The following is a 27,718-nucleotide window of genomic DNA, read 5'->3' as shown; positions in this document are numbered from 1 at the left end:
CCAATTCATTTCCTTAATGGTGTGAAATATTTACACTTTATTCCTATTATTGTCATGATTAATTAGAAAATTTTAAATGCATAATCAATAGTAGATGACAATGAAGTTAATAACTTTACCCTTCCACAAAATAACACAAAAACCTTAGAAAGCTTTGTCTCTGATGTTCAAAAATGTTTTTAAAATAGATTTTATATTTAATAATTAAAATTTAAAAATCGTCCAAAAAATTTAAAACATATTCTTGAAATTCAAGAATATGAGGACAACAGCTTTTTAACAACGTTTTCAAAAATCAAGGTAGTGCAGGAAGACTTTCTCAACATCTCTTGCATGCTTGCATAGTTCCTCAGTTAGCCAGAGATTGGAGAGAGCTATCTAGACTTTCCATGGCTCTTCAACTGCTAGGAATTCTCTTTGAAATCCTACCCATCTACCAGTTACCCCAAACTTGGACTGCAACCTCAGGCTTGCAAAGCTGTGCGTTTCCCCCATTTATTCTAAACCAAACCCACTGTTTTACATTGTGGAAACCAGGGGGTTTTGCCCTCTGCTTCTATCCCAAATTGAGTCTACCGCCTCTCGCAGCAAAACTGGTTTCCGGTGCCATTCTCAAGTTGAGGTTGGCGGGGAGGTTGGGAGTAGCTCCAGGCAAAAAGGTCGCCGATTGCTGTTTTCCTTACCTGAATCGCTAGCAGTTTTTCAAGAATAAATGCTTCTTAAATTGTTATGTTGCCTTGGTTGATTTCCATTGTGGTGGAATTGTTTTTGTTAATATTTTCCAATTGTGTACTTGTTTTCTGTGGAAACACTCGACCCTTTTATGTCACTAGAACAGGAAGTCCTCTTTCTCCACGTTGGGTTTTGGGAGTTATATGAGGTGATTTGTAGAATCTGCTTAGAAGTACCTAAAATAGGGACGCCTGGGTATGTCAGTCAGTTGAGTGTCTGACTTCGGCTCAGGTCATGATCTCGGGGTTCATGAGTTTGAGCCCCATGTCAGGCTGCATGCTAACAGCTCAGAGCCTGGAGCCTGCTTCAGATTGTCTCCTGTCTTTGCCCTTCCCCCACACTCTCTGTCTCTCTGTCTCTGTCTCTGCCCCTCTCTCTCTCTCTCTCTCAAAAATAAACATTAAAAAAATAATAAAAAAAAGAAGTACCTAGAATAGTAGCACTATATGAGTTGACTGTTATTATAATTATTATTGGAGCTCCTGGATGGCTCAGTCAGTTAAGCACGTGTTTAGCTCCAGTCATAATCTCGCAGCTCATGGGTTCCAGGCCCGCCTCCAGCTTTGTGCTGACAGCTCAGAGTCTACAGCCTGCTTCAGATTCTATGTCTCCCTCTCTCTCTGCCCCTCCCCTGCTCACGCTCTGTCTTTCTCTCTTTCTCTCTCAAAAAATAAATAAACATTTAAATAATTATTATTTACTGTGCTTCTGTTGTGTTCTAGGAATTAGGGATATAGAAAAAAAGAGAGAGAGAGAGAGAGAAACAATAATCCCTACATTTATGAAAGAAGCTGTGGAAGCTGGGAGCAGGATTGCATTTTAAGGTAGCCAAGAAAGGCTTTCTTAAGGAAGTGATCATTTAAATAAATACAAGGAAGAGATTAGAAAGAGCAATGAGGAGGTGTGGGGGAATAAATTTTCAAACAGAGGAAATGATCAGCACAATATTTGAGAGGTGGAGTTTGCCTGACATGAAAAAAATAACAGGAGGTAAGTGAAACAGAAGATCGGGCAAGTGGGACTAATGTAGGCCCTGTGATAAATGGATAACATGACACCACATCATTGGTTTTGGCCCAAGAGGGATAGGAAGCCAAATGCAGCATTTTGAAGAAGAAAAATAAAATGGTCTGAAGTTTTAAAAGGATCACTCTGGCTACAGAATGGAAAATATTCTGTTTGGGAGACAGAAAAGGAAACAAGGAAGTGAGAAAAGAGGCTGTGGTTTATAACACAGGAGAAAGCTGGGGACTTAGACCAGGGAGTACTGATGGAGGGAGAAGTGTCTAAATTCTGGGTGCCTAAAGATGGTGACTTGAATGAGTAGGCATGAGAAAGAAGGGATAGCAACAAGAGATCAGATTCTGGATATATTTTGAAAGTAGAACTGATAAGATTTGTTAAGTGATTATATCTGGAGTATGAAATCAAGAAAAGAGTCAAGACTAATGCCAGAGTTTTTGGTTTTCTTACGCATTAATTGTATATATGTAAATTTATAGAATCATTCTCCAGAAAAACGTGGCTTTCTCTAGCAAAGCTGAAGACGCACATGCCATGTTTCCCAATAATTTGACTTCTGTATTTTTACCCTAGAGAGATTTTGCTCATGTGCATCAGAAGACACGAACAAAATATTCACTATAGCATTGGTATTGAGAGCAAAAAAGAAAAAACTGGAAACAACAGTAAAATGAATTCACAGGCTGTGGTGTATTCATATTATGGAAAAGCATACAACTGTTAAGATAAATGAACTTTAGTTGTGAGTACCAACAAAGATGGAAGTCACAAATAATATGAAGCAAAATATACAAGCTGCCACAATAGAGCAAGAAACCATTTATAGAAAAATTTTAAAAACCCATAAACTAAATAATAGGTTTTAGAATACACTTATGATAAAACAAAAGAAAGGGGAAAATATTCAGAATGGTTCTAGGGGAATGATGGGACCCTTAGTAATAGTTTATCTCACAAATGTTCATTTTGTGATTATGGTTATACCTGACATATATACTTTATATGTGTAACTACAACCCATTTATATGAGTAGAATGTTTCATAATAAATAAGTAAAAATGCAATCTGGTACAAAAATACATCTACTAAAATAGTCATCAGTTTTAAAGCCAGTATGTATCAGATGTTGCCATTGTAATTTCCTGCTGCCATCACCTCTAGTCTTAAGTACACTGAAGATGATAATTACTTTATTATAATTGCATTGAGATGAAAATAAGCAGGTTATATGGTGCTTAAAGTTTTAGAATATTAATTAAACAATAAGGCTCTGAACAGAACCCCAGATTCTTGGTGTTCATATCAGCTCTGACAGTATATTTCACAGTTATCTTAAAAACATTCCACTAATCCCGAAGCAGGTATGGACACTTAGGCCCCATGGTATGAAGCTCCTAGACCATCAGTAAAAGAAGACACTTTTTAAAACAGTAATTTCACTCAGGAAGCCTCCTATTAAGGATCTGGGGGCATCTAAGAATGTTATATGTAAATACATTCCTTTTCAAAAAGTAAGAAATAGAAGTTAAAAAGTAAAAAATGCTTTCCTCCATTCCAAACTATTTTGGTTTTGGTTAAAACTTACCCATTTAGAGTGAGGAAAATATCTTCATTATCTATTTCTCAGCATTCCTCAGCATCTAAAGTCTTTCCTTTTCCTGCAGTACTACAGAGAAGACAGGAGATTTAAGAGGGCCTGTGGCTAACCTCCTAGTGACACAAGTGGAGGGAAATAGAAAAGTTGCTCTCTGCTTTTATTTCTACCTATAAAGTTTCAGGCAAACCACGTAACTTTCCGTATCCTCAATAAATGTGATTATTGGGCACGTAATATCCACCCCCATGAAGAAGCCGACATTCCCAATTCCCATTTATGTTCCAGAGACTTGAAGGTCTATGATGCAGTTCTGAGAGCAAGGCACCTAAGAAAGTGAGGAGGGCGGGGGGGGGGGGGGGGGGGGACAACAAAAAAGAGCACATTTGCCTCTACTGGTGGCTGTTGGTGACAGATACCCGCAAATAGCAAGCAAGGAAACCATAGGCAGCAAAGAAATGTAACAATTCTAAAGGAACAGATAAATGTACCTTGTTTTTGTTGGTGACCTGCCATCCTGTGTCACAAGCTGAAATGGAAGAGTGGCTTAGCTTCATGCCTGGAATTGTTAAAGAAGCATGTCTCTTTAGAGTAGCCCCCAAATGGCAAACACAAATTTTGGTTCTCCTTCAAGGCAAAAGAGTTACTTTGGTAAGCCACTTGATAAACACAAAAAATTACAAACTGAACCAGATCCACCAAGTCCACCTTAATTGGAACAAAAACTGCAAACTAATCCCAGATCTGCTTCTGATCTTCTCAAAGAAAATGTGTATTTGACAAAAACAAATTACATCCCAGAATGGAATTGGGAGTGTGGGGTGGGGAGTGGGTCATACTGGAATGGAATACAATATGTTTCTTACTGTACTGGGTAATTTTCTGATTTATTTGATATAGATTCAAATCCCAAAACACTAGGCTTAAAGACGATTAACAAGTGAGAAAAGGAGGCAATGTGGGAACTGAGACGCCACAAGATTTGCATTGTGCATGATTAACAACTATTTATTTTATTTTCTTTTAATTTTTTTAATGCTTTTATTTATTTTTGAGAGAGAGAGAGAGTGTGTGTGTGAATGGGGGAGGAGCAGAAAGAGGGAAACACAGAATCTGAAGAAGGCTCCGGGCTCTGAGCTGTGAGCTGTCAGCACAGAGCCCGACACGGGACTCAAACTCATGAACCGTGATATCATGACCTGAGCCGAAGTCGGATGCTTAACCGACTGAGCCACCCAGGCGCCCTATGATTAATAGCTATTTAGAACCAGAAGGAAACCTAGAGCTAGCTTAAGGCAAATAAGACATTTTAGAATATGTATTACAACTTGCAAATACACAAGTGTTTTCTAGTTTCTTTTGGGGACTTACTTCCTATGTAATTGCTCTACGGTCATAGAATATGTTTGGTATGATATTATTCATTTAAACTTTTCACACCTGCTTTTGTAGCTGCTTTTAGTGGCTCATAAGTTCCACCAAAAAAAGAAAACAAGTAGGATTTTGGTCAGAATTACTTTGATATTTTGGAAAGAATTGTCATCGTTGATATCAAGTCTTCCTATTCATACATATCTTATATATCTTCTTTCATGTTTCTCAGAAAGTATACGTTTCCTTCATAATAATAATAATGGTCATGGAAAATACTTGTTAGTGTTATTAGATGCCCGGCATTACATTAAGCATATTATATATCAAGTAATCAATATTTATAATTAATAATAATTTATTTCAAAAGTTTGAACGTATTTTGTTGGATTTTCCATCAGTATTTTATATTTTTGTTGCTGTTCCAAGTGGCTGTTTCTTGCTGCTGTATAAAAATACAATTTTATTTTGAAAACTGATCTTCTGCAAATGACAGTTTTTTTCTCTCCCAAATGTATATCTCTAATGATTGTTTTTCTTGAATCAGTTGCATTAGCAAGTTTATCCAGAAGCATCTGAAATGGAAATGGTGAGAGCATTTAGGTTGTCTCTGAATTCAAAAGGAAAAATACTCAATGTTTCAGCAATAAAGTGTGATATTTCTTAATTTTATTTTGATCTTCTCTTTATGAGGTTAATTACATTTCCATAAATAATTTGGTAAGAAAATGTTTTAAATGAAACATTTAGTTTTATCAAATGTCTTTTCTGTGGCTTTTTAAATAATTCATATGATTTTTCTTTTTAATTAGTTCATATAATGAATTAAGAGATTTTCTAATGGTGAATCACCTTGTATTCCTTGATTGGACCCAACTTAATTGTAATGTAATAACTTTTTAAAATTTATGTGTTACTTTGGCTGACTTAAAAAATCTATATGAGTGAGGTGAGCCTGCAATTTTCCTTTCTCATACTTATACTTCTGGTACTGAGGTTAGCCTCAGAAAATAAATTGGAGTTTTTAAATTCTTGAGAGTTTGTGAGCCTTAAATTGGCATTGAATGTTCGGCAGAATTTACTTTTAAAAACCATGTGAGCCTGCTGCGTTCTCTGTGGGATAATTTTTTTCTGCTGATTCAATTTTCTTAATAGTCATAGAGCACTATTTAAGTTGTTTAGTGTTTAGTTTTTTAAAAAAATATTATGAAATATACCACAAAAATATATAAAAACATATATGTACTATTTATAAGTCAATAATACAGTATGGGCAATCCTTACAGTGGCCTACAGGTAATAGTATGCTGGCAAGTTTAACAACTGGCTCAAAAAAGTATACACACACACATACACATGTGGTTTCTCATATATTTTACACATAAAGGAAGTGTAACACATGTTTAAGAGTAGTAATAAAATATGCAGTAGCCTTTGTTGTAAACTCTATATAGGTGATTGGTTTTCACAGAATGCCTTAGCTGATTTTTACCAAACTCTGTGTCTATGGTCAACTTATGGTTGCAACTGACAAACATAAGTTGTTCAGATAAGAACACTGATATTTTCATTTATATCAAGGAGTAAGGTGAAAGTATAAAAAACGTATGTCAAAACTTAAAAAACATAGAAGGCATATGTCAACTTCACTTGTTCATCGAAAATACAAATGACTTCTTGGTCACTTGAGTGGATAATGATTTTTGAATACTGGAAAAAATTTCCTCAAATTTCTGTGCTATTTATAATGTAGCAATTTTAGACATGACACACTTTTAAACTTAATCTCTATTTTTTTTTATCTCCAGCACTTTAGACAACAATGAAACAATAAATCAAGCCCTGATTCATAAAGTTTGATGACATCCATGGTGTAAATATTCCTACCATGGCCAGTTTCAAGCTGTCAGTATAAAGTCTCTGAACATGGGAATTGGGAAAAGAGGTGCACATGAGATGTTTGCATCATACAGATTTGGTAGCTATAATTAACCTGAAGACAGATAATGAGAAAATGGGTCAAAATAATTAGGAAATGATTTTTAAACACTTAGCACCTTTACTTTTAATACAATTTATTTAATTGTAAGCCCCTATAATTTTATTTTTAAGAATGACTAGGTTTAACAACCAACTTACAAAGTTCCTAAAATGCAACAATCAGGTCATAGGAGCCTGTACAGGTTGGAGTAGCATTTTGCTGCCCATAAGGCTTTATATGATCCACGTCTGCCCTACCTCCTTTATCCTGCTGATTCAATTCCCATTTCTCTTTCTCTCTCTCACTAGCTCCAGTGCAACTACACTGTCCTTTTGTCTTCTTTCTTTCAACACATCAGATACGTTCCTGCTTTAAGTGCTTTGTACCAGCATGTCTTTGTTAGAAACACGCTTCCTCCAAACACCACGTGACTGCCTCCTCTCTACTTTCCAATCTAGCTCCAGTTGTCACTTGTCAGTAAGGCCTCCTCTGGCAAACATTTCAAATTCTCCCCAGGTTCCTCCCCTGACCTCTGATCCCCTCTCAACTACTTTCCCATGACACTTCACAGATCACTGTCTAACCTTTAAATAATTGACTTACTATGCTTAATTTTTGTTGTCTGTCTTCCTCCACTCAGAATAAGTTTCATGAGAATGAAGATATTTATGTCGATCACTGATGTTTCTTAAGCTCTTAGCACAGTGACTATCACAAAGTAGGACCTCAAACAATTAAGCATTGAAAGAAAGGAGGAGAGAAATAGACATGGGGAGAGAGGGAGAGAGAGAAAGAGAGAGAAGGAGAGAGAGAAAATGGCAACAAAGAGAGGAAGGAAAGAAAAAGAAGGGACAGAGGGAGAAAACCTACCATCTAGGCCAAGAAAATATATTACCATCCCTAGAAGTTCCAAGTCCTTTTTTAATCATGTTTTCCCTCTTTCCCTACCATGATCTAATCAATACTATGAATTTCATGATAATTATTTCTTTTTTTTGTTTGTTTTAGTTTTTTAGCTGTTATTCCTCCTTCTGTAACCTTAAACAATACATAATTTAGTTTTTCATGTTTTAAAACTTGGTGTAAATGAAATCACGTGGTACACATTCTTTAATGAATATCTTTCTACCCAATGCCATATTTTTTGAGCTTTATCCATGATGAGGTAAATAGCTGTTATCTGTCTCACCAGGGAATTTGGGGATCTTGATAGAAACATGAGGCAGAAAAAAAATGTATCTAAATACTATGCAGATTTTTTTAAATATTAAGTAGTTAGTCTTTTAAGTAATATATTTATAGTACATATCAATTTCTTAGTCCATATCAGGTTCACAAATAATGTAACTTCTTTTACTTTTCTGTGACCAAATACAGTTTCTAGCTGAAATCCCCATGCTACATGTTTAAAGAAAACATAAGCTTGTTTCTACTGAAATCTCCATGCTACATGTTTAAAGAAAACATAAGCTTGTCATTCAAATGTTTTAGTTGAATTAGAGTAAGCCTATTCAATTGAGTGTTCTTGATTTCCTTTTTCTTCTTAGGTGGCATCAAAGTTCCTAATGTGACCATGGGATGGCCACCTTGCTTAACTTCTTTCTCATCTCTCTAGACATACCCCCTCCTGTCTACTTCCTGCTCCTTCCATCTTCTACCTCTGACACGTGACCCCGGGTTTGGCCACTATAGGCCACCAAAGCTTTGCCATCCCCCTTTTGCTTGATCTCTCCTCCTTTTCTCCTAATGCTTCTGAGACCTGATTGTTAAGCATCACACCCAAACCAGCCACATAGCGGCACTTTCCCTCCCAGATGTCTATATCACTCTGTGATATTTCGCTGCACTTTGTCCCATAGATCTCTACTAAAGTTTTGCCCCCCCCCTTTTTTTTCTTATTTGCCAGCAATCTCTATCAGTACTTAGCAGTGTTCCTAACTCTTCTGCATCTGCTGCTTAGAGAAAATAAAAATAGATTGTTTTTAAACAACAAAAACATGTTTATATTATTTTGTATTGAGTTACTTTAAAGGTTTATGTTTCTAAATATTTGTTCTTAAAATGTTTTAGTTATTCCTTCCCATTATCCTTTTAATCAATCAAAACTCATCATGTAAACAAAATTACAACTTTCAAACTCCCAGGACTAAACCCAAGCATCTTTTTGAGAAAATACATGCATATTGTTTAGAGCTCAGAAGGGACAATTAATCAAACAGAGGGAAGCAAAACCTTTCAAATAAAAACTAGAGCTCGCTTTCATTTTTTTTTCTAATCATGGTTTAAAAATGCAATTAACAGCAGTTTAAATGAGATCCTACCAGTAATTTTTAAATTGTATATTTAAAATTATTAGTAAATTAAATTCTGTATTATACATTTATTTTATTCCTATTTTCAACTTAATCTCTTTAGCTGACATTCTATATTATATTATCAGTACAATAGAGCAGGAGTTTGCATTTGCTAGAATGGAACATTTGGAAGATCAGAATTATGAGTTTGAAGAGGTGGTACTCACCAAAGTTACTTAAGCCTAGAAGAGCTTACATAACAGTTTGAACAGTGAGTATGTGCTTATTCATTCACTCATTCAATTATCGTAATGGCAGAACTCAATAGTCTTCAACCCTGGCAGCACATTAGCATCTTCTGGGCTATTTTATTTTTTAAAAGTCTGATATGTGGGGTCCCTAGGTGGCTCAGTTGGTTGATTATCCAACTATTCATTTTGGTTCAGGTCATGATCCCAGGGTCGTGGGATCGAGCCCTGCGTTGGGCTTAAGATTAATATTCCTTCTCTCCCTCTGCCCCTTTCCCCCTGCTTGTTCTCTCTTTCACTCCCTCTTGCTCTCTCTAAAAAAAAAAAAAAAAATTTGAAGTTCAATATGGCTTATCTCCAGTTTACAGAGGTAGGTCAAAACAGAACACTTTTGTGCATTGAAATGAATGCAGAGGACATGGAGGGGGAGAGCAGGAAACTTAATCACTTCATGATCAAGACAAGCCAAGTACAGATTAGAATCTGAGCCAGCTTCACCCTGGCAGGCTGTACACAGGAAACAGCAGTGTGTACCTTGATAATGATATCCCTTAAAATATCTGTGTCTTGGGTCACACATCTCCTCTGGAACATTTGCCTTCTACTACTGGGAAAGTCAGTGGACTTTCTTTCTACTTTAACCCTTGTTCTTTCTTCCTCATGGAATGTACTCCTTTGGTCCCCTCTTCCACTTTGCTCATTAAAATCCTATCTTGGGGCACCTGGGTGACTCAGTTGGTTAAGTGTCTAACTCTTGATCTCAGCTCAAGTCATGATCTCTCAGTTCGTGAGTTCTAGCCCCATGACAGGCTCTGCACTGACAGTGTGGAGCCCACTTGGGATTCTCTCTCCCTCTTTCTCTGCCCCTCTCCTGTTCATGCTCTTTTTCTCTTTCAAAAATAAATAAATAAAACATTTAAAAAATCCTACCTATCTTCCAAAACTCCATTAAATCACCTTCTCCAAGAAGCCTGTTACTTAGTTATGTAAGCATAGCTGTGTTATTTAAACTCCAGTTGGGATATTTATCATAGGCAGACTTGCATTCTCTAAATGTGAAGAGAAAAATGCATTCAAATGGGACCTCCCAAAAGCAGTGTTGGGAGTAAGAGAGGGAATAAGAGGAGCTTCAGGATGTGTTTCCAACTGTACATGCCTCAAGGACATTCCAAGATTCCCCTTTGGGGGTGTGCACCATCTCTCCACATGAGAACCACTGCATATTATAAGATATTGTGATTAGAATGTGTCACACATATTAAAGCAAGAAGTTGCTTTAATGGAACCTGACAGGAAGTTGAGAACTACTAATGAAGTCACTACAAAAATATTTACCTAGGCCTACTATGTGCCAAACAAAAGCTGGTAGTTTTTTTGGAGAACAGAATTCATGGGATATTCAGCTTTAGATCTCTAGTTCCTGCTCAAGGCCAGGTAAAAACTTGGTCACTGTTGGGTAGAGGAGAATTGACTCCATTTCATAAAACTCTGATTTTAGTGGTGAGTCCCTATAACTGAAATGACATTACCCACTATGTTGTACCATATATTTTTTGTTAGCTAAAAGATCTCGAAAGAGAAAAAAACAACTGACAAATGGAAAAAGGGAAACTAAATGTGGGGGTATTCCCCAAAAGTCCACTGCACAATGTCTATACTTGCGACGTTTTCAGACACCCAGAAACTATTCACTTGCTCTAATTTTACTTTGTGCAATATAGACGTTGTCATATTCTTCCAATAATTCCAAATTCCAAGCACATTGAAAGCTTTGTTGTCTTAACATTATACCTCTGAGCAAAAGATAAATCTCTTTGTCACCACTCACCTCTCTTCTGTCTCCAAAACCTTTAGTCTTATATTGCTCTTGATTCACGACCTCAGCTCCTCTCTTTCCCCTCTCTGCCACTAAAACCCCCTCAGTTGCACAGAACAGTTTAGTTCTGGCCTCAAAGGAACCCATTCAACAAAACAAAAGCCTGACTATCGGTCTAAAATGATATCTATAGTTCTTCACACATGCCTAGGCATGTCTTGGATGACCATGGTTCAGTTAGAGGCTTCAACTTCATTAGCATTCCTATAAAAAGCTTTATTTCCTATTAGCATCAGGACATTTTTTAAAAACTTAATCACTGTATCTATGCCTTCATATGAGTTACTAATAAGTTAAATATTTTCTTATCTTTGCACATTTTATAATTTATTTGAAATGTATTGAATATATTTTAGTCAAACAGGTCCATTTAAAATCAATTTTGCTAGAAAATTTCATAGATTTCTCAACAGGAAACAAAAGGTTTTCCAAAATAGGTCTTGTAATATTGCTTGAAAAATTAAAACACAAAATTGAAAGATTTTCCCACCAGAAATAAGGAAATATTTAAAAATGATGGGAAAGTATTAAAATTTTTGAAAGATAAAATTTACATTATGATTAACATGACATTTTAATATATTGAGATAGGTTCATTATTAAACTTTATATTTGTTCTTTGTATCTTAAATATCTTAAAATGCAATATTGTATATTACAGTATATATGGTAAGTGATTTTTGTAATCATGTTGGTATTAATGCTAAATAGAATGCAGATTCGTTTCCTACTAAGTACACATTTATTTGCCAGGCAATATACTGAGTTCTTTTTTTTTAATTTTTTTTAATATTATTTTTTTTTTTGAGAGAGAGACAGGCAGAAAGCAAGTGGGAGAGGGACAGAGAGAGAGGAAGACAGAATCTGAAGCAGGCTCCAGGCTCTGAGCTGTCAGCATAGAGTTTGATGTGGGGCTCAAACCCATAAACCATGAGGTCATGACCTGAACTGAAGTCAGATGCTTAACAGACTGAGCCACCCAGGCGCCCCAAACAGCCCTGTGATTTAGGTACTATCACCATTTTACCAGTGTGAAAACTGAGGTCTCTGAGGGGCATGTAAATTGTCCAAATTACAGGTTTGTACACATATTACATATGGATCTTCCTCATTCCTTTTCAGTTTCATATAATACACAGAAAATAGTATCATGACAGTGGTAAATCCAGAAAGAAGTAACAACTTTTTGTGAAAACTTACCCCAGAGTAGCATAATTTTTATCTCAACACAACTGATCCCATGAGCTTTCAAATGTGTACTTATATCCCATAGACATTTTTGTTTTAAAATGTTGAAAATTATGAATTTGGGAGTGAAATTTTACATTATTTACCTTCCCATGGGTCATTTATACATTTATTACAGCAACCTCACAAGGTAGGAGTTGTACTCTGATAAAACTGTGGCTCAGAGAACTTAAATTGTCTAAATCCATACACTTAGTTTTGGAAAAGACTGGGATTTGTGCTTCATTCATCTCAAATCAAAGCCAGTAACCTTCTGGATAGTTTCTCGATCATCCTTTAGAAGCTGGTTGTGACAGTTTGGTTTATTTACATTTTCTAAATTTTCTTCCAGAGCAGAAGTCTTGCCCAACCTGTTAGTTGATAGAGAAACTGTAACAGCAGCAGAACTTAGGGGCACTTTAAAGTGATATTGTTGAAGTGTGTGTGAACTCTCCGCTTGTATTTACGTGGACAATAGAAGTTAGAAGGAAGGTGGAAGGAGCAGGCTTGCATCTCTAGTGATTATGAGCTGGCTCAGGGATGATGAAGAAATGGTTTCACCTGGGTACTGGGATGAGGACAAGCAGAGGTGAGATCTGTATTGGTAGGAGCACAAGTGGTATGATGTGCTCTTTAATTAATTTGGAAATGAAGCCGATTTATCTTGGGACAACTTTGAGATTTTATCCATAGTTGGATGTAGTCAGGATATAAGAAGTTATTTCCAGACGGTTCCACTGATCCTCTCCATCCAAGGCATGCCTCTTTTTCTTTTTGTTTTGTTAAGGGCACTCGGATGGTCCTTAGTGAGTGTTACAAAGCATTTGTTTTTCTTTCTTGAGCACTATTTCATTGTTATGCTTAACAATTTCAGCTAATTCTGTCTTTACCATCATTTTAGTTGGATCACTCAGAATTTAGGACATATATTGGTTCAGACACAGAGTTTATGCTGCATTTATATACAAATGAATAAATATAAGTAAGTCCTATGTCAGTGTCTATGTTTCAGTATATGTTTTCAGTGTACGATATTCTTTTCCTTAAAAATATGTTTCTATAACTCTCCTAAACTAGAGACATAGTCAATATAAAGTCTTATAAATAGTAAAGGGAAGAAACTTAACCTCCAATGAGTTAAGAATTGCTCTGAAACCCATATTCAGCCAAAAATGTCTTCCTATACTTTGTCATAGTGTTTATGAGCTTACCAAATGTTTCTGAGTTAAGGAAATTACTTATGATATTTATATTAAATTATAAAAAATAGGATTATGTTGTACATGACCATAACTTATGAGATACACACATAAGAAAAGCTTAATGATTTTCTCAATGCTTTCTCAGTAGATTAAGGATTGATAGAGTGCAGTTGTACCTGAAAGTCAAGTTATTACCTACATAAGGGCATTGGTCCCTCTAACTCTATTTCTTCAAAGAATTTGATTTTTTGTTAGGATTATTAAAATACATTACTAGGAAGAAGATAAAAGAAAAGGAAGTATAATTATATTTTTTATTTTTCAAATAAGTCACAGATTCCATATTATTTCTTTATATAATATAATCCTATATCCTAATACTTGTATACTATTTGTTAGTAGACAATATTAATATCCTTCAAGATAGCTTCTTATTGGATTCGGAGGGTATCTGCTCTACTTGAAATCAACTAGAATGGAGCTCCTTAGAACCCCAGCTTTTTAGGCAATAAATCAAATGGTGAAAAAAAATAAGTTGAAATAGAAAAAAAGGGGGGGGGCTGGGTGGCTCAGTCAGTTCAGTGTCTGACCTCAACTCAGGTCATGATCTCGCAGTTCATGGGTTCGAGCCCCATGTTGGGCTCTGTGCTGACAGCTCGGAGCCTGGAGCCTGTTTCAGGATCTGTGTCTCCCTCTCTCTCTGCCCCTCCCCCACTCATGCTCTGACTCTCTCTCTCTCTCAATAATAAATAAAAATTAAAAAACTAAAAAAAGTAAAAAAAAAAAAAAAGAATCATTTGAGTATCACTACTGATGAGTGCAAAAGTCACAAAAGGTTTTAGGAGCAAAAGTAAAATATATTGAAAATTAAGAAAAAATATCAATTATATTTATCTTCTTAATTTTTCCACAATTCCTACAAACATGGATAATTATAAATGCTAAGGTACAGTTTAATTATTCCAACTCTTAGATAATATTGTCTCAAGGTTTTTTAAATGAGTATCCTTTTTTTCAGAAGCAAAAACCAATTCAAAGCATTAACTTTTCCTGATCAGTAAACATCCTTAAACAATACCTCACGCATGGTGGCAGCTCTAATGTGACCAAAAGACTTGGAGATTTCATTCCACTGCTGGAAATTTATCTGGCCCTGTGAGAGAAAAAGAACCTGATTTTTGCAGATTGCACAAGTGGCATCACTAACCACATAAATAAAAGCTACAAATTCTTTGGTTGACGTAGTTCAACTGCTATGGCTACCCCAGCATCTTCATGCTTTCAAATATTGGTTTAAATGGCATTTTGTAGCATTTCTCCTTACTGAGATAATATGTTGAGTGTCAATAAATTTTCTTTGAGCATCTAATCACTGTGTCATCTGCAATAAAGCTTGTATTTTCACTTTGATGTCCCTTTTCTAAAACATCAAGTATTTAGGTAATATAAAGGTAATGTGACTTCCTAAAGTCACAATACCTAGAGTATTTAGGTAATATAAAGGTAATGTGACTTCCATAAACTCATTGTGTTTTTTAATTAATTCTACCATTTTTCTGAACAAATGTCTTAATAGTTCTCTGCCATTAAATAAACATGACTGATAAAAATTTTAAGGGACAGATATCCTTGAAAAGTGTTTGCATTATAGTAGGAGTGAACAGCAAGAGTAAAATGGCTTCATATACTGTTTTTTGGGGGGGGGATTTGAGAATGACTTGTATAATATATAATTCCATTTGTCAGATTAGCCCAGTTATTTCCCCCCTGAAAAACCTGTTGGTTTTTAAAGCTGCTCTTATATACCTTCTTTACTGTGATTCCTTAACAGTTGACCTAATGGTTAATTGTAGTTGACTAGTGGGAACACCCCAATTAATTAGTTAGCTGAGACTGTCCTTGTGTCTAATATTGAAGAACATATTTTCACGAAGACATTTTTTTATTCTTATTCTCTGTCTCTGCCTTTGGAAAAAAAGGCTATCATTTACCATGATATTTAATTTCAAAGATAAGGCATAAACTCATACTAAGGAAACACAAAAACATAGCAGCTATTAAAAAAACTATACCCAGGAAAGCTGCATAGTGTACAGTTAGGATCTAGAACTCTGGGCCTAGACTATCTATTCAATTCTGGTCCCATCACTTACTTGCTATGTAACCTTGAGCAAGTTACTTAACCTCTCTGTTTCAATTTGCCAGTTTTTAAAGTGAGGATCAGAAAACTTATGTCTATCTCAAGAGCTATTGTGAAGATTAGATGAGTTTATACATATAAAGTATTTAGAACTTAGTGTTTTCTACAGTAATTGTTATTACTCTCCTGGGCTCATATATGTGCCTCCAAACTACATGGAGATCTTATAGAAGGCTTCCTTAAAGAAGTATATTATGGGAAAACACTGCTTGATCATAACAATTTTGATATGAGATAAAGCTTAACTCATGAGAAAATATGCAGTGGATCAATTCCATCAATCAAGTGGATGACTCAGTAGGTAGAGCATACAACTCTTGATCTCAGGGTTGTGAGTTCAAGTCCCACACTGGGTGTATAGATTGCTTAAAAGTAAAATCTTTTTTAAAATATCAAGTGAATTGATGTGTGGTGAATTGATCTTGACTCTTCTATTACCTTTCCATTTTTTTTAATTTTAATGTTTATTTATTTTTTATATGAAATTTATTGTCTAATTGGTTTCCATACAACACCCGGTGCTCATCCCAACAGGTGTCCTCCTCAATGCCCATCACCCACTTTCCCCTCCCCCCCCACCCCCCATCAACCCTCAGTTTGTTCTCAGTATTTAAGAGTCTCTTATGGTTTGCCTCCTTCCCTCTCTGTAACTTTTGTTTATTTATTTTTGAGAGAGAGACAGAACATGAGTGGGGGAGGGGCAGAGAGAGAGGGAAACACAGAATCTGAAGCAGGCTTCAGGCTCCAAGCTGTCAGCACAAAGCTCGAAGCAGGGCTCAAACTCACAAACCATGAGATCAAGACCTGAACCAAAGACATGTAACTGACTGAGCCACCCAGATGCCCCTCACCTTTCCATTATTAATTAATCCATCAAAATTATCTATAGAGTATCTCTCCAAAGTATGTCTCAAATCCAACCAGTTTTCTGCAGGAGTGAGTGAAGGAATGAAGTGGCTTATTCTGAATGGTGGGTATAGTGGCCCAATTTGAAAAGCTGAACATGAACAAACTTTATCTAAATACTTTCTGTTGAGGATTCTGCCACTTAAGTTACTTGCCTTTATTTTTTCTTGGCATAGAACCTTTTAAGAAAAAAAAAAATTTTAAGTATCCTACAGACCTAAAGGCCCCAAAAAAGAAGAAGAAGAAGATTTTAGCTAACCCATCAAACTTAGTTTACAGCAATTCACTTCTTTCCTAAAAGAATCTATTAACATTAATATTTTTACTCCTCAAAGTATGCCTGAGTTTAGATGAATTATTCTTCAATTCTGAGTTTACTCCTTCTGGGACTCTTGCTCATGGTTTGGCTAATATAATGTTCCCTTGTTAACTATAGGAATCTAGGGATTTCCTAGAAATCATGCAAAAAAAGATTTATAGCTGAAATTTTGTATCTTTTTTTACATATATTTAATTTCTATGAAGAAATTATGAAAAAATAAGGAAAATAAAAAATAATCCAAGAGATCTCTTCAGTTAAAGTTTAAAATATAAGCCTTCAAGAAGAAATGGTGAAAACAAAAAATCTGATGTTCAAACTTCATTTCCATAACTTCTTCAAAACCCAACCTAGGCCCATTCTTTAGCAAGACAATTGGTAGTGAGTGAGCTTGGAAGCTTTGACTAATTTTTATTTGTATCAGGAAATTTTTGTGGAAGTAAAGAATTCAGTACAATAAACTCATTACTCTGGACGTGGGATTCATTCAGAAGAGTCCTACGTTCCCATCCTTCCATCTTGGGCTAGGCTTCTATAACATATGCCGAGCAAGTCTGCTGATTAAAGAAAACCCAGAGACATTGGTAAGAAATAGAAATCTCATCAAAGGAATTCAACAAGAATAAGATAATAGTTTTGGCATTAGTAATGTAGAAATGATAAAGCACCTATGATTTATTTTAAATAAATTCACCTCCATCATGAGGCTAATCCTGTTATATGAGTCTTTATAGATTAGAGATTGTACTACTCCCCACAATTCTAGCTAAATGTTGTGGATCCATAAAGTGCTGTGTGACTAATTGCTTAAAGTGCTTTTATTTTAAAGCATGTATTTACAATTTATAAGTGTACTTTAATAGGAACAATTTGCATTATGACCAAGAGAAACAATTTATTTCACTACTAAAAGAAAAAAAAAAAAACTACAAGTAGATGAGACACTCTTCACACATCCTTTCAAATAGCCTCTCATCATAGCCAGCCTAAGTTAGATAGGAGCATGTACATAGGAGAGGAAAGAAAGTAGCATGGAAGCCATTTTTAAAGAACACTAGCCTTTTTCATCCCAGGTTAAAGGATAGCTGGATATGTGAGACTGATTTCTATTTTGGCTGATTTTTGAACCTTAATCAAGATAGCTACCAATTAAGCCCTCTAAGACTTATGACTTAAAGCTAAATAAGATGGAGGAAAAAATTACTTGTTTGGGGTTTTGGTATCCCCAATTCAACCAGTCTACAAATTTGTCAAATAATGTTTATAGTCTATTATCAGGGACATCTAAAGACTCCTAGAATTTTGGAATATGCATACCACCAATATTTGCCGAATATGCTTTCTTAGCAGGTATCTAATTGCTGATATTTATGTATTCAGCTTGTGAATGGGGACAAGTGGTTTTTGTCTCCATGGGAAAAATGAAGAACAGAGTCAAAGGACATACGCTTTCCTGACTCTTCTCTAGATGGCAACTCATACAAAAACAGTCTTCTCTTCACTAAAGAATTGGATCATAAACACTAAAAATTAGGAAACTTGTGATGTTTGCAGTCTTTAGGTTAGAAACAATTCATTGCTCTTGGTGTGGATGAATATACAGGGAAAACAGTGCAATTTGAGATCCTTAACATCTACAGTGGATGGTTGACTATAGTGTTGCAGGGTGGAGAGTCGGAAATCATCAAGACAAAAATTATAATAGGGTTTCACTAATTTACAACTTTTGATTTTTTAAGAATAGGCACCTCAGTCACATATTTGTGTTGACTTTTAAATTGAATACTTTCTTATTGCTCCTGGAGTCACAGATCTCTATTATCTCTCCTCCATGGTATAGCAAGAAAACATTTGATTCTTTCTTGCAGCACTTTGCTTTGAAATTCCCCTGAATATAGGATTTGGCATCTGAGTCCTTCTTAGTCTGTCTCCTGTAGGTTTTACTACACAGAGTGGCAGTAAAAAGAGTTTTATTCTTTAGAAAATGCTTCTCACAATTCTTGCTATCAAATTATTCATCTCTGAAGAACTGAATTTTGAATCCTAATAGCTTGTCAGAGCAGGAAGATGAAAAATAGCATGTTTACACTTCTCAACTTGAACCTCTGCCATTGTTGTTTAGGCAACAAAGAATGCTTTCACTCTTTCAAATCCAATAGAAATTTGCCCCTTTGGGTCTGGGAGTTAGCACTGTGCAACCAAACCCTTTGGTTTAGTAGTGAAGTACATGACTCTGGGGTTGAATGCCTAGCTCTGCTCCTTAGCTGATATATAAACTTGGGTAATAAAAATTGTTGGGGAGATTAAATGATAAAATGTATGAAGCATTTAGCATAGTGCTTAGCACAGAGTAAATATTCCCTAAATGTTAACTACTCTTTTTGCTGCTGCTGTTAATACTACTATTAATAATAATAAAATTTGTCATTCTTACTCATTAATTTATATTCTTTGTTACCTAGATCACATATGATTTAATAAACAAATAATATAACAACACATTCATGTTAGAATACATATAGACTGGTTTTAACAAGAATTTTAGCTTGTAATTGCTGTATTGTTACCATTTGGTGATTTTGTTCCATATCCACTCTTTCATTACTGGTAAGTTCCTTTTCCTTAGTGTTTTTTGCCCATTGTAAAAGTTTTTCTCAAAATTTTGAGAACCAGAGAATTACTTATATTCCTCTTTTAATTCCGCCTGTTCTTTTCATTCTGTTCTGTTCTAATTTAGTCCTAAGTAACAGAATACTAAATCAGAAGTTTAAGCCATGAGTCTAAAATGTCAGAAATAAAACCTGTGAGATAGGAATTTCAAAGAAGATTCAAAGCCAATTATAGGATGCTTATAATCCTTACCCAACTCAAACAAATGAAAGGGTCAGGTTGTTAATGGTTGAAAAAGGATTTGCGAGTAGAATTTCTTTAACGAACTATCAGCTATTGGGAGAGATGTAGAAATGCTTCCCTCTACCTCAAATCAAGAGAAGGGAGCTGCACCAGGACCCTCAGGAGATATTGGGAATGGAGTTTCATTTAAACATGAGATCTAAAGGGTTAGCTGGTGACAGATGAGCAAAATGAGGGGAATCTATGTAGGTTTCAGTCTTTCCTCAAGTAATTTATGGCAACAGTTGCTTCGTGAGTGTTTCATGTGATTCAGATGTGGCCCATCCCTATTTGGAAGGATGAAAGGACCTTAGCACACGGAAGCTAAAGATGCAACTATAAATTTCCAGGGGGCTGTCAACATTGTAAATAACCAGAGTTTCATGTGCCCATTGCACGGTGGTGAGATGTCTCCAGCCATGGTCCCTGGCAAAGAGTCCCTGAAGAGCCCATGAATGTGCTCATAGAAGAATTAGTTTTCAACACCTGCCAGGTCTAGTGAGTGCGGAGCCATCCTTCAGTGTGCTGGTTGAGTAGGAGCTTGGCTTTTCCTCTCAGCCCTTTCTCTCCCTTGCTCCAGCTCAGGAGTTAAGGTGGCCAATTGGGGAAGAATGACCCAGAAAGAAATATCAACCATGTGTCCCCAAACGCACACCATTTCTGGACTCTGCCACAAACTCAAGGTTGGAAAGGGATCTTTGTTTTAAGATTGATGTGCAATATAGGTGACAAGACTTTCTAATGTTGGTTAAGACTTGGGCGACTTCACGTGATCAGGCAATGTTTATATTATGCAAGAATGATTGCAAAAGTCATGACACTACCTGAAAATTTCATCCTGGGACAGAAGATAACTTTCCCTTTTTGAGTGTTTTAAAAAGAAAGCAGGAGACAAAATAATTTTGCTTCATGAAAACACCCCATAAGTCTTATATGTTCATTAATTTTATAACCTCAATAAAAAATCTGTTGCAACTGAGATGATACAGTCTTACAGTATATATAAAAGGAATTATCTCAAAGATAACTGGTGTGATGCTTAACTTGTTAGTATATTTTTTATCTAAGTTCAAATAGAAAGAACATGCCATCATATATGACTATTTCCTGAATATTAAGGTATTTTGAGTAATTGGCTCAAAATTGAAATTGCTTATTTTATTTACTTTCTTTTCCATATAATAAGACTCTTTTATCTGTACATTTCTGCTTTATATTTTTATTTTTGATAGATTAGATTCTAGGCAACCTCTGTAGAAATGTTGGCATATTTTCCATGTTAATTTTTTTCTTCAAGGTATATATAAATGGTGAGTGATTCAGAGACTGTAAATTCCATTAGTTTGTTTTGGCAGATTATGTCTTATCTTAAAAATTACTATTCTCTAATAGTCATGTGTTCAAATTCATAGCAACTAAGCCATGTATGGTAAAGGACACTGATCAGTAGAAGGGTTGTTTGAAACAACATGTTTTGATTTAAAAATATCAAGAAAAAAACATGCACAATTTTTATGTTTGACTAAGTAGATGTTTAAGCATGTCTCATGAGTTTCAGTTCTGTATTACCAGATTAAACTACAACTTCATGACGTTGTGTAACTACCACAGTGTGACCTGCTGCGCTCTTTAAATGCACAGTCTGAAAAGAACGTGTTTGGAAACCGTGGAGAAATGTGCCACAAAACCCATTGCAAAATGGAGTCTTCAACACTCACTATTTGCTTCAGATTCCTGACTTCATGAGGTTTTTTTTCCACAGGCTTATTTTGTTTCCGTTCATCTGTTTGCTTGTGTTTTAGGTGAACCTGATCTTCATAAGAACTCAGAAGACCTAGTAAATGCTGAGGAAAAACATGCTGATACACACTCATAGGTTTGAAATACCTTAAAGGCTTCTGTCATGTTAAACATGAGAGGTAATTTTATTTTTTAGGCAAGAAACATAATTTTTGAAATGAATGGCTTGTAGATATCATTAGAGGCAAAGTTACCTTATTTCAATGCCCTCCTGGAATCTTTAAAAAAAAAAAGTCTCTCCTGTTTTCTGAAGCAAAATCTTAAATATTTACTTTTTCAAAGAATTTAATTTGTTCATCAATAAAAATTATACTTAGTGAGACCTTTTAATCCTTTAAATTAATAATCTGGAGGCTGTGGAGAGGTTTAATCCTGATTTCTCTTCCTACTTCACGTAGGAAATATGAATGTTCACATTGGGTGATAACAAAGCAAGTACATGTTATGAAACAGACATCAATATTTGCTAAAATCTATAGACATTTGTTTGCATCAGTGTTTTTTTAATTCAGCTTCTGGGGTCTGATTTTGATCTACTAAATCATAGGTTGAATTATAACTCTGGGAATGATGCCTTGGAAATCTGAATTTTTAATAATCCCGTCTGTTGGTAATTCTGTACACTACAGTTGAGAACCATTGTCTTGGGCCTACAGAGGAAGTGCAAGCTGTTAGGAGGGAAGGTTGTGTAATTATAGTGGAGATGTCTTAGTGTTTCCTTTAAAAAGTAAGAAACAAATCCCACGTGCTATAACGAGTCCTGTTCTTGGGGGTGATGGCCGCAAGAGAGAAAATGCTGAGTGCCATATACCAAGTCGTTGAAATGTTATCAGTAGCTCCTCACATGTTGCTTTAGATATGAAAGAGTTAAACTGTGGTTAGATTTTAAGATGATTTATCTCTCAGTATTCTTGAGTTGGTTGTAAGACTGTCTTTTCTTGATAGCAGTTTCCTTAATACCAACTATCAAGTGTCCGTCACTGTGATCAACATCTTACATATATAGTATCTCACTTAGTTCTCTTAACAATTTCAGAGTCGGTGGTTGTGATTCCTATTTTACATATGAAGCTTGGGTAGATATCAAGCCCACAAAGTGGGTGTTCAGCAACTAAAACCCATGTATGTCTACATTTAACAATTTTAACATATTGTCTCATATTAGCTACAGCAATTTCTTTTCATCCCTCCATCCAAACTATAAATTTATCACTTTAGAGCTCACAGCTGTTTCAGAAGAGTCCTTAAGTTCTGATGACATACAACATACCCTCAAAGTATGTTTTAGGAAAAACTAAATTCAGTGGAGGATTTATAGATGTTTTAAGTACAAAAAGGTTTCTGTCAAATAAATTCCATTAGAAAACTGAGTTAAACAAAATTAAGCAAGAGTCTTCATTCCTACTCGATGACCAGTGCACACTAAGTAGCTTCAAAAGAAAAAAGTTAAAAATCAGCATTTCTTATGTATTTATGATATGGAACTGGAATATTTATGAACATTTTCCAAAAATTGTGTGTAGGAAACACAGGTCACCAGTACATTTGTAAAGCTGACTATTTAAGCTATGAAGATGTCTCAGGCAAAAAAAAAAAAATTATCTATAAAATTCTGGCATCTCATCAGTAAAAGACTTCAATGGGATTCAACTGGCAGTTACTGAAGGCTCTTTTTTTGTTTTTCAACTAAAAAGGCTCCAAAGCTGGAAAGATTTGAGACCCACTCAAACTAAACAGTGGTATTTAAACTCAGGCAAGCTGTTAAACATTTTTTTTTCCATCAGCACTAACTAAATCCTGTACTTTTCCTCTTGGAGGAATTGGAGAAAACTCTGCCTTTGGAGCACAATCTTCCAGAAATCATGGCCTTCAATAGGTGAAATTTATATGCCTTCAAGAAATAGGCAGGTCTCTAATATAAGGGAAGTAAAAAACCAACAGGAGTGGTGACAACTGGTGACTATGACTCAGGCCCGCTGTCTGGAAGGTGAGAGCAGTGGTCAGCCTTGGAAACTTCTAGAAAGGGCACAGCACACCTGACTAAAGGCTGCAGCTAGCCAGTCTTTGCATCCAACATATTTTCACTATGCACAAATTAGGAAAAAATCTTCCCATTTTTAATGTTGACTCAAAAACTTTTTGAAACACTATGTAGACCAAAATAAATATGTGTGAAGGTCAGATTTTGCCTACAGGCTCCTAGTTTGCATATTAACCACACCTTTGTGACCTATAGCTACTCTTTCACTGGCAGCCATCATGAAAAATTTAGATCTTATGGAAGCCTGGCTATATCTCTGAGAGCCATTGCCTGCTGCATTCTCAGTGTGTGGGCCCCGGTATGAGATACTTTCCCAGGAAACACATCTAATTCAACGTGCACCGTGATGAAACCCCATAAATCAATGTGCAACACTACACTTAGAGCAAAAAATCAACCTTTGAAATCTACTTGTAACACTGTTGTATAACTTCACTACTATTTCTAAGAAATTTCTATCCACAAAACTATTTTGTTTTGCTTACTTTTTGAGAATGATTTTGTTAATTCAAGTGAATGAGATTGGAATTGGATGTACAATGCATTGCTGCTTTATTATTTCAAAAGATTTTAAAAGGTGCAGACATATAATTTATTATATCGTCTTCTCTGAAGGATATATCAGAGGTTTCTGGCACTTCAAAAGCAAACCAATATCAGATTTGGTACTCATTGGGAGGGAAGTGTTCCCTCTTCCTACCAAGAGGGAACTGCTCTTTAATGTTGAGTGTACTGTCCAAGAAGAGGTCAAAACCTAATGTGTTGTGGTCTAGATTTAGTTTTGCATTTGCTTTGTTTGACTTCCACACTGATTTGAAATATCTTTTTGAATATCTTTAAGCAGGACTTACGCTTATTAGTTCACCACAGTCCTTGTGACTCTACTGGTTTCACATTCACACAGGCCCACTTACCTCATTTATACTGCCTTCCAGGCTTGTTTTTAGCTACTTGAGTTTGTGACTTCTGACCCAAGGAATCCAAATTTTTGCTGGAATTAAAGAAATAAAACATACACACACACACACACACACACAAAATAACAGGAATTCCAATGGGTATAAAACAAATATCTATTATATACTGATAAATCCTTTATTTCTGACAAGGTATATGAAGCCCAATGTGATATTACCACACAGTAATTGATGCATGTATATGACTAAAACATGATCTTCATTTTCATTTAGATTTTATTTCAGGATAATGAGAACGGGACAAAAACATCCTAAATCCTCAACTTTCCACAAAGCGATGTTCTCCTTTTCAACACACATGTGGATCAGGCCATTTTAATGGACTCCTATATAAGGAACTAATAAGAAGAACATAAATTCTGAGCTAGTAATTCTGGCCAAACAAACACATTCAAAGTTGCCATTTTTCTTGGTCAGTGCTTCTGCCATTGTCTTTCCTCCAAAAGACAGTCTTGGAGGAAATGTGTTGGTTGTTTTCATCCAGCTTTTTCAATCAAGTTAAGGAAATTTATAAGACAAAAGTTGGATAGTTTAAAATTGTCATCACTTTGAACCGGTAATAGTATAGGTGACTATGTGATACGTGTGCAAAAGATGAGGCATTTTTAAAATTAACTTTCATGTATTGTTTTATGCAGAGTTGTGTAATTACAAATATTTCAAGGTTTTAAGTAAAAGGAAAGTAAAACAAAATTATGGGCAAAAATTTTTTTGTAGCTCTGAAGAACAGGCTAGATTGGCCCTCTTTTAAATACATGGGAACAGCATGAGGGGTGGAGCTGTTCAGAAGCTGTGGTTGAAGTCCCATGATGACACTGGAGCTTTACCCTGGTCCCACGACCTAATGACCACTTCATTGTAACTGTCAAGCTGGGAAACTGCAGTGAAACCTGTCCCTGGAAGCAGTGGACCAACTTGCCTCCATCTCTGTGGTTTCAGAGCACTGATACGTCACCCACACGGGCGTCATCACAATGCAAGTCACACATTACCTACGCTCTGGGATAACAAGAACCTCCAGCCATTTTTGGAGACAGATGTTAGTGCTCAGAATGGAATTTGCCTTCTGGGGTGTTGATCCCATTAGGACACGACAAAATATATTACAGGCCAAGGGATAAGTGACAAGAAGTGTGTGTGTGTGTGTGTGTGTGTGTGTGTGTGTGTGTGTCTGTACTCAAAAATATCTATGAAGATGGAAGCCCACACTTTTCTGTACAGATAATAAGATAATAGTATTGGGTGTGACTTTATAATTTTCCTACACAGAAACGAACTACAATTCTTGGAGACTCTGCTTCCTTGTCATGTTTTGCCTGAGCATGTGCAGAGCCCTTCCTTTGCTCCAAACTGAAGAACTACTTTTATTTGTTATTAGCTGACAAGAAAAGTCAAGCACAATTAGGTGTTGTAACTTTTCACTGTGCGAACACGTCGATGATCCTGCGATGAATCTGTCTTTGTGAAAGGTAGAAACTGAATGGAAAAAAACAAGAGTAGCCATCAATTAAAGACTAAAGTGAAGGAGGGTCCATCCATCCAACGAGTTTTCTGTTGCACCTGCTTTTTTCCTGGGTTCCATGATGCTAAGCAATATTTTAGAAATTGATAGAATCAGAAGCTTTTAGGTCTGAGTGGTGGGATTTTATAACCCACAACTTAGATCTCCTTTAATGTGTAAGCCATATTCTATATGCATATTAGGTATGCATCATTCTAATTTAAGATATATTTATGCATAGACTGTGCATAAAATGCTTTTAAATGTTCTGTGAATAAGGTCCTTAATTTTTGTTTCACCTGAATCTTGTGTAGAACTGAGCTAAATAACTGAATTGTATCATAGACATTATAATGCAATTGATATTTTAAATGTAAGCAGTACAAATTGATCTATGATGATATGTTGGGGGAAATTTATAGATATGTACATCATGGTGACTTTTTGTCTTTTAAAAAATGGACTTTTTATTTCTATTTATGAAGACATTATAACTACTGCTTTCAAAGTCTTTTTAAAAGTAGCTATTTACCAGCTAGAAAATATTCTGCATTTAAAATAGAATCTGACTATCTGGGAAGTGTAATTACTTTTGTTCTTATTTGAGCCAGTTGTCTTTCGGGAAAGCTAGAGAATCTCTCCAGGGAGAAGTAAATTGAAACATCGCTTCTCAATTGTCATAGGAAACTTGTCTATTTTGTTCCTATTGATACTTTAAGATCTATAGGCTTTGTTACGAAAACAAAAATTGAGAAATATAATGAATTCATCAGTGTCTGTATATGGGCTTTCACCTAATTTCCCAGGTTATTTAACTTATAAAGCACTGTGACTGAATTTCCAGAGGGAGTGGAGAAAACACGCTCCACTTCAGAAGAATTGTCACGCTGTTGATACGCTTTTTCCTTTTCTAATCTCCCCTCCTTTCTCCATTCCCTCCTTCCCCTCCCCTGTTCGCTTCCCTTGTTCTTTCTTTTCTTCCAAGAGGGCTACTAACTAGTGCTGACTAGAGGGAGTGGGCGTGGAGGTTACTAGTGCCCCTCCCCCTGCAAACACCAGGGATGGGTGAGAGGGTCGATGAGTCAGGCCGCTGCATCTTGGATGTCCTGCTTTGCATTTTTATCCTCAGCTCCACAACATATATTCAACAATTTCATGCGCCTTTTTATTTAACCAGTAGCTGTTTTAATTTTTAACTTGACAAGCAACAATTCTTGTGTTTTTATTCTACTGTAGTTCTCTGTATTTCCTATTACATATGATTGTTAAATAAATCATACTTGAGGGAAAATATTGTGAAACATTTGGTGTCTGATATAATTCAATTTGGTGGGGCATTGAAAAGTTGGAGAAATCAGGAATACCGGATAGATGTGAGTTTTGGTATGAGTTCTGTCAGAAAATGATTTTTGCTCTTTCTTTAATAGAAGAATTCATTGAACATTTATTATTTGCAAGCTCCTGGCTAGATGCGTGTTGCATATAGGAATCTGGAAACCTGAATCTTTTCACTATAAACTTCATATCTTATAGC

General features: G+C 35.7%; 1 protein-coding gene across 8 annotated transcripts in view; it reads left to right on the top strand.

Moving 5' to 3' along the window:
- The window catches only part of PDE1A (phosphodiesterase 1A), a 326,281-nt gene extending 298,794 nt beyond the window's left edge, over window positions 1–27,487 (top strand). For 7 of the 8 annotated variants that reach the window (XM_027055252.2, XM_053215409.1, XM_027055248.2 and 4 more), the window contains 2 exons: window positions 21,668–21,784; window positions 24,897–27,487. In XM_027055252.2, coding sequence (XP_026911053.1) covers window positions 21,668–21,741 — 74 coding nt within the window. In that variant the 3' untranslated portion in view covers window positions 21,742–21,784; window positions 24,897–27,487. The remainder of the gene's footprint in view (window positions 1–21,667; window positions 21,785–24,896) is intronic. The other variant, XM_027055256.2, reaches the window with a different exon arrangement.
- Window positions 27,488–27,718: the final 231 nt, after the last annotated feature.

Source organism: Acinonyx jubatus, chromosome C1 (assembly GCF_027475565.1).
Source record: "Acinonyx jubatus isolate Ajub_Pintada_27869175 chromosome C1, VMU_Ajub_asm_v1.0, whole genome shotgun sequence".
Classification (NCBI taxonomy): Eukaryota; Metazoa; Chordata; class Mammalia; order Carnivora; family Felidae; genus Acinonyx; species Acinonyx jubatus.
This window is presented reverse-complemented; position numbering and strand designations above follow the sequence as displayed.